Source organism: Amphiura filiformis, chromosome 20, assembly GCF_039555335.1.
Source record: "Amphiura filiformis chromosome 20, Afil_fr2py, whole genome shotgun sequence".
Classification (NCBI taxonomy): Eukaryota; Metazoa; Echinodermata; class Ophiuroidea; order Amphilepidida; family Amphiuridae; genus Amphiura; species Amphiura filiformis.
This window is the reverse complement of record NC_092647.1, coordinates 30618416-30633838: the sequence shown is the minus strand read 5'-3', so window position 1 is coordinate 30633838 and position 15423 is coordinate 30618416. Positions and strand designations below refer to the sequence as shown.

Sequence of the window (15423 nt, the reverse complement as noted above, 5' to 3'; positions counted from 1 at the left end):
TGCATGTAGTTTTGAGGAATAACACGGGATGTTTTGAGTTTTATTTCAACTGGTGGTGTAGGAAGGTGAGTGAATTCGTGAATGAGGCCGGGGAATGAGATTTTCTTGTTTCAACGATCCGATAGTAGGATACGAAACGTAGGCTAAAAATGTCTATTGACGTCATTCATTTGCCATGTTTACATGAAAACATTAGCTGCTGCGAGGTCAGTGTCGTTCAATTCGTTACCTAAATTCCTTTCAGGATATTCTGATTTCATTTATTTATAATGTGTACGAACGTCCACCATACAAACTCAAAAATATGACTGCAAGGTGTTATTGCTGACAATAGAAACGTTGTTGCAACGTCATTAAAAACAGGTACAAATGTATGTACTACAGACGTTCTTTCCCTGAAACGTGATACAGGCTAGTAAGCCAGTCTACGCAGACACAGACTTTAAGGTACATATTTCGAGGTGCATAACAAACACCAAATTGGTGTCATAACAAACACCACTTGGTGTCGTATGACCTTTCACATGCATGCATTCTTTTGTCGAAAGTGAGTGGTCTTTCAATTCATGCCGAGTGTCCTTGGCAGACTTGACTATGCTTCAGTGGTCATGAAAGGATTCAATAGATAACCTCTGCCCCAATAATCCCAAGCTATTGTCTGAAACTGCACCTCGGAAGATGTATGGTAAAAACTCAGTCCTCAAATGATAGTCATATAACGACCAAAAGATAAATTAAAAATGGTTGTTTTTCAGCATGCCATTGGTCAAGTACAGGTGCGTATCTAGTGCCGTACTATTTAACGCTGACTTAAGTTTTGTATTCGCGGACAATTTCGACCTCCTCATTTGTTTACAAACAGAGAGGTACAATTTAGACAAAAGGCCTGTCAAAACTGTTCCGCTTGTCCAAATACTCAAGTATATGTACTCAAAATGATTCAAGAGCTGGAGTGGGAAAGTTTATTTGAGAGAAGAAAAACAGCCAGAATATGTCAATTTTACTTCGTCCACAAGGGAGAATCTCCCAACACATTCACCAAACTTCAACAGAGGGATACCAATCATTCCAGTAGGCACCTCACCGCAGATGCATAAAGTTATTGAAACAACTGTCAGATATATATCAGAACTCCTTCTTTCCTAGAACTATTCGTGATTGGAATAGACTACCCCTGGTTTCCACCACGCAACCAACCTTGGAGAAATTTAAAGCATCCCTAAGCAAGTAATTTGCTTGTCTGCACCCCGCGGTGTCATGGAACCAATTTTGTTCTGTTGCCGTGTAACCCAATGAAGATTAAGATGTATCAAAAAGGATGGTCCACAATAGAGTGATTCACGCAACATGAATAGGGGATTAAAAAACTGTGAAGTAGGACCATGTGCTTCTTTTGTCCAATTTGGCATCAAGATTTCGAATGGAAACATTTATCTTGAGGCACCAGATCAATTGGAAACTAAAAATCAATATCGAATATGGACCCAATGTAAATGGTGCATAATTTTAGTTTTACAAGTACTTCATAGAAAACACAAGACTTGTATTTTAATGTCAGTTGATGTAATTGTTCATTGTTTTGTTCTCTTGAGGCCTATATAAAATAACTTCTTCTTTCCTTTTTTCCTCCCATTTTTGAAGATACATGTACCATACCAGTTCTCAGCCTATGGAGGAATGCCATTGAGCCAAAATAACAGGTAATTCTAAAAATGTTCAGAACATGATGAAATGTGTGTGGGGGTTTGGGGTGTATTGGTGTATGCTTGCAAACTTGGACACACACAAGACTTTTCACATTTAAACCATGGACCTACATGTACTAACTTGCAAATGAGCTTTTGTGAACTTTTGCTCGCCTGATATACAATTTTGTAATTAAAATATTATGGATTGAATACCGGTTAACAATGGTTGGCTCCTGTTCAAATGTATAGGGACGAGTTGCTTAATATAAATATGCACTGTAACAGAACTCAAAATCACATGAGCCCAGCGTGATTTTCGCTCAAATTATTAAAATATATTTATCCAATAGTAGGCAAATTAGCAAGATTTTTTAGCTCTTGATCAGAGCCTGCCCAATGCCATAGAAGGTCCAGGGCCCCCTGAGTAAAATAAACCCAAGCAGGTGACTAGTAAAGAAAATGTCTAGTAAGGCCAATCCCTGGTTAGACCATTCTACAAAAATACTAGCAATACCACTCCGAGTATCACACACAAAAGTCACCAATCCCACCATAAGCTGCTACTTGGAAGTAGGACCACTATCCCTGCCAAAGGCAAGCAAGACATGCGAGCAATGCGAGCCTAGAGTCCACCAACATCACAGGACCACAGTAACTGCAGTAAGGACTATTGTCTACCCCACCCACCACGCAAGTCGATCTTCAGACTATAGTGTCAAAGGAATAAAATGTGTGTGTGTGTGGGGGGAGATCAAATACCCCTCAGTATACCAATGTTTATGAACAAACTTTTTTTAAACCTTTTAATTTTCTCCCATTGTATTATCCACACAGGCCTCTATCAACAGATACTCGTTCATTTCCAAAGGAAACCTGTAGCCCTGAAGATTTGACTCGTGTAGAGTTGGCAACACTACATCAAGATATTATTAAGGTAAGTAACATCCAAGTACATTGATTGTTTGTCTATTCAAGCATCCTACATAATGGACTATTATACCCGCATGCGAAGCATGAACGGGTATATTGCCATCCTGTGGTTTCTTCTCCTTCTCCTTATTCTCCTCCTCCTCCTCCTTCTCCTATCAAACACATCATTCTGTCAAGGCTAGCGCTAAAACTACAAGGGCCCCAGGGCCCATATGTGGTACACTTATGGGCCCTACCCAGTAAAGTGCCTTTTGCCCATCTTGGCCCCAGAGGTCAAAGGTCACGGGCCCCAGGGGCCCAAATGTAAAAACACAAACCATGCCGTTTCTCATCAAATGAAGCAGCCTCAGGGCCGTGTGTTGGTGCACTGATAGCCCCAGGGGTACTCTATATTTACAAGTATACATGAGCCCCATATGTTATATATTATGGGCCCCAGGGCAACAAATGTTAAAAATAAGGGGCAACAGATTGACAAGGCTAGCTCTAAAAGTACAAGATCACTAGGGCTCATATGTGTCATATGTATGGGCCCTAAGTTGTAGATGTGCCTTTTGCCCATTTTGGCCCCAGATGTACAAGGCTGGGGCCCCAGGGCCCTAATGTTAAAACAAAGGGCCGGCCGTTTCTCAGCAAATAAAGTAGCTACAGGGTTCAGATTTGGTACACAAAGAGGTCTTTTAGTATTATATTGTCATATGTATATATAACCCCCTACAATAAGCTACAATGCCCAGCTTGAGTCTACTGATAGCACTTGAGAATCATACTTTAACATATGATCGTATTATATCATAATTGGAAATACCAGCGTGAAGCGTTAAGGCTGTTCCAGTTAAATTACATACCCATTGGCTGTTCCATTTAATTTACATACTCCCTCTGAAATGGCCCCAAAAAAGGCTGTTCCATATAATTTACATACTCCCTCTGAAATGGCTGTTCCATTTAATTTACATACTCCCTCTGGAATAGTTTCCCCTAATCATATTACATAGCCTCACTGTGAGTAAGAGATACTGACAACAGCAACCTATGGAGAGTAAGAGAGACGACTCCCCTGGGAGGGGACTTTTTACAATTTACGACAGTGAAACCTACATTCAATTAAAGCTTGTGACTTGGACTTTCACTTTTTACACATTTTCTGCCCAATTGGGCGACTTTTTACAATTTCTTTATATTAAGTCCTCAGCAAATAAGGACTGTAAGTTTGGGTACACCGATAACATGCGGGTATAGCCGTATTTGTGTACAAATATATAGCCTTCTAGTTCCAGTTGAAATCCATACACTTCTATAGAAGACGTGACCTTAATCTTCCATACAGGAGGTGTAGATTTCTATGGAGTTGCCCATTCAGGTAACCCCATTTGAAATTCACACTCCCTGTGTGGGAGATTAAGGTCATGTCTTCCATAGGGGGTGTATGGATTTCAACTGGACTAGCCTATTCACAGATAGACAAGCCTTAAAACAATTCTTCCAACTTACAAAAACTGGACTAGCCTATTCACAGATAGACAAGCCTTAAAACAATTCTTCCAACTTACAAAAAATGTATGTCGCTACATTGTTAAGTTTGAAGTCGAAGTGCAGTGTAGTTTGAAAATGGCAGTATGAAGACAGAATGCATTGGGTTTAAAAAAGTTGTGTCGCAAATGTGTACCCCACTTAAAAATAAATTGTATTGCAATGGCCCAATTTGCAGTACAAATTGCAATGCGATACAGCTAGTGGTGTGCCAAGTTGAGAGCAGGGGAAGGGGCACGGCTTCCACATTTGTCAAATGAAATGCACCGAAATTTGTTGGGCTACCATACATCATATAAATGTTGAATGTGGTAAATGTGTAATGCTGCTTGAATGCGATGTTGTAATACAATTTTGTAAGTTGATTAGTTGAAAAATAAAACAGAAAATCCTTTTGAGTCTCCCCTAGCTGCCCCCACTTTTTGATTCTTGAGTACCGTATCCTAATGCAACAGATTTGAGCTCAACAATTTACAATTAAAGTCATCAAGAAATATTTCTGTTGGAAAGTTTTGTGAGCAGTTGGGGAAATTGACACCTGCGGACTAGTGGCCCCACTGTTGAAAATATATGCACGCCAAGGCTATAATCGGAGGTCTGGTCACACATGCTTTGGTCATGTCACTAAAGAGCAATGTACAGGGCTCAAATTTCAGGGAGGCCACCAAGGCCATTACTTGCCCTATTTCAGTTTTGACCTTGCTGCTCCAGATCTTTGTCTTTCAAGTCATTCTTCATCATTTTGTTGGCCTTGGTGCCCTTCTTTGTCTTTGCCCAGTGGCCTTGAAAATGGCTGTCCAAAAAAAATAATAAATAAAAATTTGAGGCCTGCACATATGGATTTTGACAACTATTTGTCAACTCCCACGTCGTACTAATGTACTTAAATGTTGAAGTTCATCATGATCTCTTATTTTGTCAAACTAGGCCATTGTCAGAAACCCTCATTAGATTTCATTTTGAAAGTAAATAATACAACCCAAGTTTCTTTTCATCTTTCAGGAACTACAATGTGATAACAAAGAGCTTCAAGAAGTGTCCCAGTACTACTTTGATGGCAAAGGAAAAGCATTCCGTCCCATGGTGGTTCTGCTGATGGCTAGGGCATGCAATATACATAATAATGTTAACAATGGGTAAGGAAAGAGAGAAAAAAATGTTGTGAATAGCAGTGAATTGAATGGTAGGTATGGCCTACAGTTGCTGTTGAAGAAAATACAAGATTTTTGGGAATTATACAATTAAAAAAAGAAGATAATTAAGTGTTGGGTACTGAATGAACAAAATGTTGAAGTATCAGTCATAATTCTGTCACCAAGTAGCTAAACTGGATTTTTGTGATTGAAGCCATATTATAACATTTGCTGAGGAAGACGCCCTCACTGAATTTTTAAAATTCCTTTTTTTAAACGATTAAATTGTACTTTATTAAACCAATATACCCTGCAAAAATCGAGACTCTAGGTGCTGTAGTTTTGTCAAAATCTGAGATTTTGAATAAAACACCAGAACTTTATTATTACGATGGAATTATTAATCGAACGCATACACGATGTTCATAACACACAGTACGTACACGGCGTGCCACGGTGATATACACAACAAAGGATCGTACCACAACATGACCGAAGGAGTGGTACGTATTGGCATTTATGTGCGCTGGTAGTAAATTCCAATTTTCTTTGCTTTGCCGTAGTTGTTCGGCTCAAAAATAAAAGGGATATATCTGACAGTAAAAGCTAACATTTATGGCAAATAAATGCTAAACTATTTTGTTTGAAAATGTTATAATATGGCTTTAAATGATTGAAATAGATCATTACTAATGTACATCTCATGTATTGTAGTCAATATATTGAAGCAAAGGTGCGCATATGTGTCATCATTTTACTATATTAAGTATTTTACACACTAGCAGGTTCTTAAAGAGGAACTAACACATCTGAATGTACTGTGTTCATAAAGTGTTACAGCCGCTCAACATTTTATGGCAAAACCAGATATTTTGAGTGTCCAAATGGACAAGGTCCAGACTAGTGTAGAAGAACATTGTGATATGTAAGGATAAGGTCACCTGCCTAAATCCTAGTATATTTAGTAAGGCCGAAAAAAATGGTTTTGTTGCCCTTGACCGACCCTAAGTCCTGAAAAATCAGGGTCGCATTTTTTTTTGAATGATGATTTTACAGATTTGTTCAAAAAATCAATGTTTTTCACTTAAAATTAATATTTTATTGAAAGACTAGTCTTAATTGATTATCTAACATGTCTAACAAGTATCCAGAAGTCAAAATTGACAAATGTCCCATAATTGAAGAAGCATTATTTAAAATTTGAGGGAATTTTTAAAAACTGAAGATTAAAAGAAAAAAAATCTGACTGACCGACCGACCCAACTTTCCCATTTTTCCCACTTGAGGGCAACACAACAATATTTTTGGCCTAATTGCTGGTACTTGATACTGCGCAAAAGCAGATGTTGGCTACCTTCATGGCCAGAGTTGGCCTGGTCAACAATTCTTCCTCTTTAAGAATGAAATTTTAGATTACTTTCTTAAACAGTGCATGTGGTTTAGTTTATATGTGCTAAATTTGACTGGTTTCTAATTTTTTGTCAGCAAACATTTCTATCTTTTATTCTCTAAATTTGAATTGTTTTTTCTATTTTCAGTAACCTGTTATCATCCCAGCACAGGGTATCATTAATAGCAGAGATGATCCATACAGCTAGTCTTATGCATGATGATGTCATAGATGCAGCTGATACCAGAAGAAATAAAGTAGCAATCAACGAGATGTGGGGTCAGAAAAAGGTAACAACCTGCCATCAAAGTGACCATTGCCATCTCCCACGTTCCTTCCTCCTCCACATCTTCGGCCATCTCCTCAGATGTGGGGTCAGAAAAGGTACCGTAACAACCTGTCGCCGAAGTGACCATTGCCATCACCCACACTCCCTCCTCCTCCACATCCTCTCACTCAACATCCGTCTCCTCAGATGTGGGGTCGAAAGAAGGTAACAACCTGCCACCAAAGTGACCACTGCCATATGCCGCACTCCCTCCTCCTCCACCACATCGTCTCACTCAACATCCATCTCCTCAAATGTGGGGTCGAAAGAAGGTAACAACCTGCCACCAAAGTGACCACTGCCATATGCCGCACTCCCTCCTCCTCCACCACATCGTCTCACTCAACATCCATCTCCTCAAATGTGGGGTTGAAAGAAGGTAACAACCTGCCGCCAAAGTGACCACTGCCATATGCCGCACTCCCTCCTCCTCCACCACATCGTCTCACTCAACATCCATCTCCTCAAATGTGGGGTTGAAAGAAGGTAACAACCTGTCACCAAAGTCACCACTGCCATCTGCCGCACTCCTTCTTCCTTAACATCCTTTCACTTCATACACATTCATCTCCTCTGATTTGGAGTCAGAAAAAGGTTTACGCAACCTGTCACCAAAGCAACAACTTCCACCTTTCACACTCCGTTCTCCTCCACATCATCGGCTCCAAATCAATCTCCTCTTGCCTCTTCTCTACTTTCTCTTCCTCTACTTTTATCTCCCCTGCTCTTCCTATTTCTCCTTCTCACCTATTTTAGTGATAAGTCAATGGTGTATATATTTCTGTAAAGCATGAAATGTTCACATGCATGAAAATTTCACAAATTTCGTAAGTGCAGTTGATTCGGGAAATTTTCATGCACACAAATATTTTACTTCCTGCACAAATTTGTGAAACTTTCATGTCTCAGAAACATTGGTTCTTTCCAAAATGCAGAATTTTAATTCCCCCAAAATATCATGCTTTGCATTATTAAGTTCCAGTTCCAGTGACACCGCATACATATTTTCCTGGGTAGGATATGGTCAGGGGTAGCATTAAGGCCCGAAAGTCGGGGGTTGTTTTCCTGTGGTTTTCACTCCCAAGCTTGCAGAAAATCGAAATACATGGGGTAAAAATTAAATCTCGGGGGTGAAAAATATTTTGCAGTGTAGTCAGGGGTAGGAGTAAGGTCCAAAAGTAGAGGGTCAGAGTTCACCCCCGAGCTTGCACATCTCCAATATATGGAGGGTGAAAATTAATATTTTTAAGTTTAGGGGTCATTCACCCCGATCGGGGTTAACGCTACCCTGGATATGGTCATTGGAGGGACATGTGTTGATTTTAGTTGTTAATAACTAACACATCATAGCAGCATTCACGCAATCCAAACAATCAAGTTTGGATTTAAAAATAATTAAAAATGTTCAATAACTTAAAAACTTGAGTACAATATTTAGATTTCAAGTAATTTTGATGTTTTGTGGACAGAGTTATATATATGATTGAAATGGTCTCAGTAATTTTCATCCTTTAATAAATTAACATAATTATAATTACACTTCTTCGAAATACTGATTACAATGTTGTTTGTGGGTAAACTAAGGGATGAAATCAAAACTCGACCGCCGGTTGACCGCCGGTTCCGTCTGGTTGCTATTGTTCTAAACAATGCTGACTGAACGGAACCAGATGGAACCACCGGTCGAGTTTTGAATTCATCCCTAACCAGTGCACCTTTCTTCATTTGCATTTGTAGGCAATTCTAGGAGGCGATTTTGTACTATCAGTATCTTCACAGATGTTAGCTAGGATAGGTAATGAAGAAGTTGTACTGGTGCTATCACAAGTTATTGAAGACCTTGTTAGAGGTATGTATGGTATAAGGCTACTTGAAGTACAAGCCTTAATATGATAAAAAGGGTGTATCTTATGTTTAATGCATTAACAGGTTACTTTTGCCATAGGGTGTCATAATGTGCAGGATACATGTAGGTTAACTTTTTAATGACCCTTACATGGTAAAAGGATGCAACTTGAAAGGCAATAAGATAAAGATATACTGCTGTACCAAAAAAGTATCCTATCACTTGGAATAAAATCCTAATTTTAAAACTGAACTATATTTGGGTAAATTGATCTAATCCTGCACATTATGATACCCCATTGAATCCAATGTGACCTGAAAAAGTAAAGCTACAAGATTACACGATGGTCCAGTTTTTGACAAATTGGCCTATACAAGCTTGGCGAAAAGATTCCAACAAGTGCAACTAAAGGCGTGTTTCTATTGGGACCATTTACCGGTAAAAAGACGGTAAGAGGATTCTGCTCAATAGAAACTGACCTTCCCCACTATTTACTGGTAAATAGTGGTGAGAGTTTACCGGTAACGTTTTCCTTCTTGAGGAAGGAAAATAGCGGGACGCTTTTCACCGCGGACTCCAATAAAACTCACTCTGTTCCGATTGAATGCGCATACAGGGAAGAAAACGGAAGTTTAGTCGCGAAATTGACCTCTGCATCATCAATGAGCTAGCTTGTTTATATTTACTATTCCGTTCGCAAAAATTCATATAGGCCTAATCACATACAAATATTTGACTCACTTGCTAATAGAAAATGGCAGAAAAATATTCGTAATGCATTATACATAATTGATGCTAAATATTTAACATGAGTTATGATTTATGACCCGAGTAAAAGTCATTAAATAACATCAACAACAACAACAGCGGATGAATCCAGCTGTGCGTCAGAAATAAATAGAAATCAACTTGGATCCGCGGCAGAGTGCTTCAGAAGATTAGAAAGATTTCATGATTATAATATTATGTTGTTAAATGTTGTTATTATTTATTGAAACGAATATTAACTGAAATTAATACACACCTATGACGTCGCGCTATTGTTTTACCGCTCCATTATTTTACACGAATGGAGCGATGATGACAATAACACGCCATTCGTAAATGCCTTTATCTTTTCACTGAAAAGCAAATACTTTTCAGGGAAAAGTACCGCATTTACTTAATGTAGCGATTAATAACAATTGCACATTAGAAAGGCAAGTAAACATAGTAAAACGTCTTTGCGAAAAGTGCAGTATTGTTTATCATCACTTCATTCATGCAAAACAATGATACTGAACGAGATTTTCATTAATACAATAAATTAAACGTAAATTTACAATGCATCACAAAGTTACAGTTTGACAGTTGAATATTCATTGATCAAACATCAATATTTAATAGATATATCAATATTACACACATTTGGTTCCATTTTCATAACATAACATTTTTCAAAGTTTTAACTTAATATTTTAATTTAACATTTTTATGTTAACATTTTCAATAATAGGTTTACATTTCAAGAATCAACTTTCATCTGGTCCAGTAGACCTATAATGCATTCATACAGATATTACCACAATAAATTTATAATAAATTGCAGTGCAGTTACTGCACAGCCAGGTAGATACTAGTTCAAACATGTTAAATATTATTCTACTTTAAAGCCATAACCCAGCAAACTGAAAAATCTAATAGGCCTAACTTTTAAATGTCGTGTTTTGAAAATGTTATTGTAAAATGGGCAAACATATTTTGTCAACAGTTAAATAGCATTCTGCTAGAATGTTTTGCATTACATTTTCAAATGTTATTAAAACGCTTTTATAACCTTAAATAAACCGACATTTGAACCATTTCTGTAAAACGCTTGCGTGTTTGCTGGGAATGTACGATTAGCGCCAAATTCTTATTATTCTTTACTCAAAAATGCTGAAATGGTAGTAAGGCCTCAAAAATAAATTTGTTTGATTGGCAAAACAACATTTGTACTGATGTGCCTTTAATTTAATTTAAAACTATTTTAATTTTGAAATCGTTTTTCAAATCATCAACAATAATGAATCAAAATCAGTAATGGTTGCCCCATTATCTTATCAACTTTGATTGAAAAAGCAACATAAATAAACAATCTTTGATTCAAACGTTCAGATCAAATTGAAGACCTGAGCGCAAGAAGACCGTAAGTCCACTTGGCCCCTCAACATGTAGGCTATATACCACATTTACGTACAGTTTCTTAGGGTTTTATAATGTTTAATACATCATGAAAGGTTGTGAAAGATTTGTTTTGGGCCCTGAACATGTATAAAACATTACCAAACTATACGAAACTATACGCAACTTGAGTGTATACATGTTGAGGGGCCAAGTGAACTTACGGGTCTTCTTGCGCCAGGTCTTCAATTATTAACACAATTCAGCTGAAAAAACAATGGGGAAATTTTACAAAGCATGTTTATGACATAGATTATCTCGACAACCTGTCTCGACATAGCCCAAATAAAAATATTCATTCGCTTCAAACCCACCACCCTTCTGACTTCTTGGATCATTCCATATTTTTGGTTACTTTTTAGATTAAAATTTAAGTTTTTAATACTTAAATAAATGTTCATGCTGATTAGTAAGATATTTAGTCAGCATGAATCACTTTCAAGTTTGTTTGTGTAACTCTATAATCTTAAATAAGAAAATCAAAAAGGGCCTCATTGTTTTCCTCGTATGGTGAAAACTACTATTATAGCAATGTCAATTTTATCATTTTACGTGAAAACTATTATACCTGTATACTGTGTTGGGTTTTTTTTTGGTCAAATTAGCTAGCATTTGACAAAAAGGATAAGTCGCGCTGCAAGCCCTTTTGGACTTTGCCTAAAAGAAAATTATTATGAACTTTCTGTCTTCTCAATTGTTCTTTTATATAATGTGTTTAGCTCTTTGTTTCAGTTTGAAAACAGCAGCGTCACGTATGTACGATCAAACTATAGATTCAAATTAACGGTAAATGTAATGCTTTTTCCTCCTCCTCTATCCTCGGTAACAATAGTGGACGTACAAGAAGCGGGACAAGAAGGTGCACTATGTGTTTTGGGCGCACCAACAGTGGATGTACAACAAGAAGCGGGACAAGAAGGTACACTATGTGGTGTGGGCTCAGCCTTCTTGGGCGCGACAACAGTGGATGTAGGCCTACAACAAGAAGCGGGACAAGAAGGTGCACTATGTGGTGTGGGCTCAGCCTTCTTGGGCGCGACAACAGTGCAAGAGGGTGCATGTGTTGCGGGCTTCTTAGGGGCTACTCCACATGCTCCAGATAACGATATACCCTGAACAACCGAGTTGACTTTGCGTTTTAGGGTGGTGGTCGTGGCGCTTATAATTGCGAACAGCATTTGACCTATGTCCCGTTACTTCACATATAAGTTGTTCATCTATGGCTTGATCATACAAACGTGACGCTGCTGTTGCGCGGAGCGAATGATTGGTACGATACCCCCTAGGCCACCTTGCTTGCAAATATTAGCTACAATATTTGCCAACTTATGCCCTCCCAGTGGTTGGCATGTAAACCACACTGCCCCCCTTGTCTTAACTAATGGCCGCAGATACAGCGCGTCTGGCCGTTTATCTTCTGGGGGGGCAGTGGTATTTATATTTCTTGAATATGGTGACTATACAGCGCGACCTATCCTTTTTATTTTCATATGCGTCCCACTACTTTGGGTTGTAACTTCCGGTGTTTTAAGCCGCCATGTTTGTTTTGGAGGCGTCTTCCGTATATCTTAGGAAGGTTTCTTCATTTTCGCTTTGTAAGCATTTGAATTTGAGAGTTTTTCCATCTGAGATCACGATGTTCTTGCCCCCCGCGCAAGGGGTAATGCAACCCGATTATATAAATAGAGTGTTGAGCATCTGGGTTGGATTAGAACAACCCAGGACATTCTGCTGCCATAGACGCCCTCTTCCTGGACTGTAATTACTTGGGCCTGTTTCTCACGTATGCCAAGCCCTAACTTGGCGCGATCTTGCATAACGCTATCCAGCGTATTTTTGACCTGTAGAAAGTCAGGGTCACTTAAGAATTTCAATGGCTTTCCAATTAGATCAAAGTGTAGTTGGACACAAATAACCAGCTCATGGAGTGTTTCCCCTGGATAGTCTTCCCCATTTACCTTCTTCACTTCACAAATGAATCTTGATAGAGAGTAATTCAGTTCATCCCTTGTCATATCATCCAGGTCCACATCTATTGGGCTGATGTTCAGTGATGACTCGTGAGACAGCTTTCGTGTTACGCTCTAGCTGCCACTCACGAAAAAGATCGGTAGCCCATTTCACCTTCTTCTCGGTACTCGGTGCTAATCTGTGAAAATCAAGGCAAGAACAATATGAGCAACTTATAATTGTTGGCTAAGTTGTATTTATAAAAGATATTTTTACCCTCACTTTGGAGATTGATCCATATTGTTATAGGGTTCATTTAAGGGGTAGGTCACCCAACCTTGCACAGTATCGAATTAAGTAACTTTTAAGTAACTTTTCTTCCAAATTTGTTTCAAAATGTCATGATTTTTTACGACTAAAACAAATATATAAAACAAGGGAGGGGGTAAAATGCATTTGCCGTTTCAGCTATCATTTTTAGGTCACTTATTTCATGTACATCTTGAATGCGAAAGGTCAACATTTTCCAATTGATGGCGGCTTTTCATCCCAGCTATAAAGGATCCCAGGTTCGAGGACTGTTAAATGTGAAAAATACAAATTTTAATAATTTGCCATAAACTTTGTATTATATTGCCAATTAAAATATCCACAATATTAGATATCATCAGGACATTTCTCGTATTCAGAATGCAATTCAGGCCCCACAAAAATAGTTGGCAAAAGTCAATATCCGAGCCCTTTATAGGCCTAGGATAAAAAGAGCATTTAAACATGTTAAATGTGGTTTTTTTTGGTATAAAACTATTATGTGTTCAAGGAACTTAGACACATGGTTTAAACAAAAACAAGAAAACTGTATTATGTTTTAAACATGTTTAAAATGTCATGAAATAAAGTTGTGTCTACATCTTATGACCTAACATGTTTTCACATTTGCAACACTTTCTACACTGTCATTCAATTATGTGTTATTCAATTTCACTAATTGGAGTCCATTAATTAAATATGTAATTCAGCTTAACCTATTTTAAACCAAAACAGCGGGTGCCTTTTTTTGTTGTAATTTTTAGCCCATTTCTTAGCATTTTCGTCAAAGTTGTCTCGCCTCTTTGCACACCCTCTGAAAAAGTGCTCGCTACGCCTCTGGCGTGTAGGATATGACATAATTTCCGTTACCACTAGCACTTTTGATCTAGTTTTTGGACACCATATTGAAATAGAACATGTCTCGCCCGTTAAATTTTACTGGAGTAATGAGAAAAATCTGAGCTTTTTTTATTCTTACCTTCGTCGAGTGACATTATTCATTTCCTCATCTCTCTTTGGTGTTCCAAACCGCGATGATACTTTATTCCCTTCTTCGCGTCTTTCGTCTTCCTCAAGAGCCACAGTCGCAGATATCATCCGTCATCTGAAACGTCCAAACGATAGGTTCGAACTGCTTTTGCACTCGTAGCCAAGTTTTGTGTAATTGGAGATTTTTCTTCATCTCTAAAGCTATTTTGAGTTAGAAATAGTCCTAACGAATCATCGGAATCGGAGTAGTCCATGTTAAAATTCCTGGAGTCTAGCGGGTGTGTCGAATGAGAAGCGCGTTCTGCTTCAAAAATATAGGCCTATGACTGCTTTGATATTTAAATTATGTGTCAAAAAGCGTCCACGTCTTTATTTCAAATCATTCTCGAGACACGCCCAAGAACATGCAAAATAGGCCTACATGGAATAAAACGAGGGTCATTCAAAAGTTCTTCCATCATCATCATCATCATCATTTAAAATTAAGTCTTTCAAATTTAAAATTCAAATCTATAAGATTAATTTTAAATCTAAAATTGATTGGTCCCTAATTGCAATCCTTAAGGATTTATTTTTAAATCCTTGTAATTTAGAGTGTACAAAATGAAAGTTATTTGATTGAAATGTGATTTTAGTTGTTTACATATATTTCGACTAGACCACGTGACTAAGAGTAATTCGTAATTACGTCCTTATTCAGAAATGGGTGCATCTTGACGTGGGAATAAGATGAACAATTTGTTAAAAAGCTTGTTTAAACTTACAAAATACAAAAATTGTGTATACGACTTGTTTGATTTTAACTTATAAACCAATATATACGACTTGAACCAATAAGTGCTCATCCTATCGAAGTCAACAACCTGAAAAAGGTCATATGAAGGCTTTTCTGAACATGTATCGGTTTGGTTGTGCAAAAGACACGATACCCAGTAAACTGTACTAGCTGCAAGTATTAGATATTGATAAATATCAAAAATAATGCAATTTAATCATTTTCAGAAATAAATCTGTAATGATTTTCACAAAGATAAAATTTAACCAAGACATCTTAACAACCAAAAATCAGATTTTAATCAAATAACTTTTATTTTATAACCAAGATTTAAGAGTAGAATCAGAGG

At 37.7% G+C, this 15423-nt stretch overlaps 2 protein-coding genes across 2 annotated transcripts in view; one reads left to right on the top strand and one right to left on the bottom strand.

Moving 5' to 3' along the window:
* LOC140141989 (all trans-polyprenyl-diphosphate synthase PDSS1-like) overlaps nt 1-15423 on the top strand; it is a 28884-nt gene that overhangs the window by 4749 nt on the left and 8712 nt on the right. Inside the window, exons 2-6 of the mRNA XM_072163889.1 lie at nt 1642-1700; nt 2523-2622; nt 5154-5287; nt 6823-6964; nt 8740-8851. Of these exons, the coding sequence (XP_072019990.1) occupies nt 1642-1700; nt 2523-2622; nt 5154-5287; nt 6823-6964; nt 8740-8851 (547 nt within the window). The remainder of the gene's footprint in view (nt 1-1641; nt 1701-2522; nt 2623-5153; nt 5288-6822; nt 6965-8739; nt 8852-15423) is intronic.
* Nucleotides 12461-14376, bottom strand: LOC140142954 (zinc finger MYM-type protein 2-like). Its single transcript, XM_072164981.1, is given in 7 exon segments — nt 12461-12547; nt 12549-12589; nt 12592-12643; nt 12645-12733; nt 12736-12795; nt 12798-13030; nt 14289-14376. Coding segments are annotated over 7 exon segments (585 nt in total). The 5' UTR covers nt 14312-14376.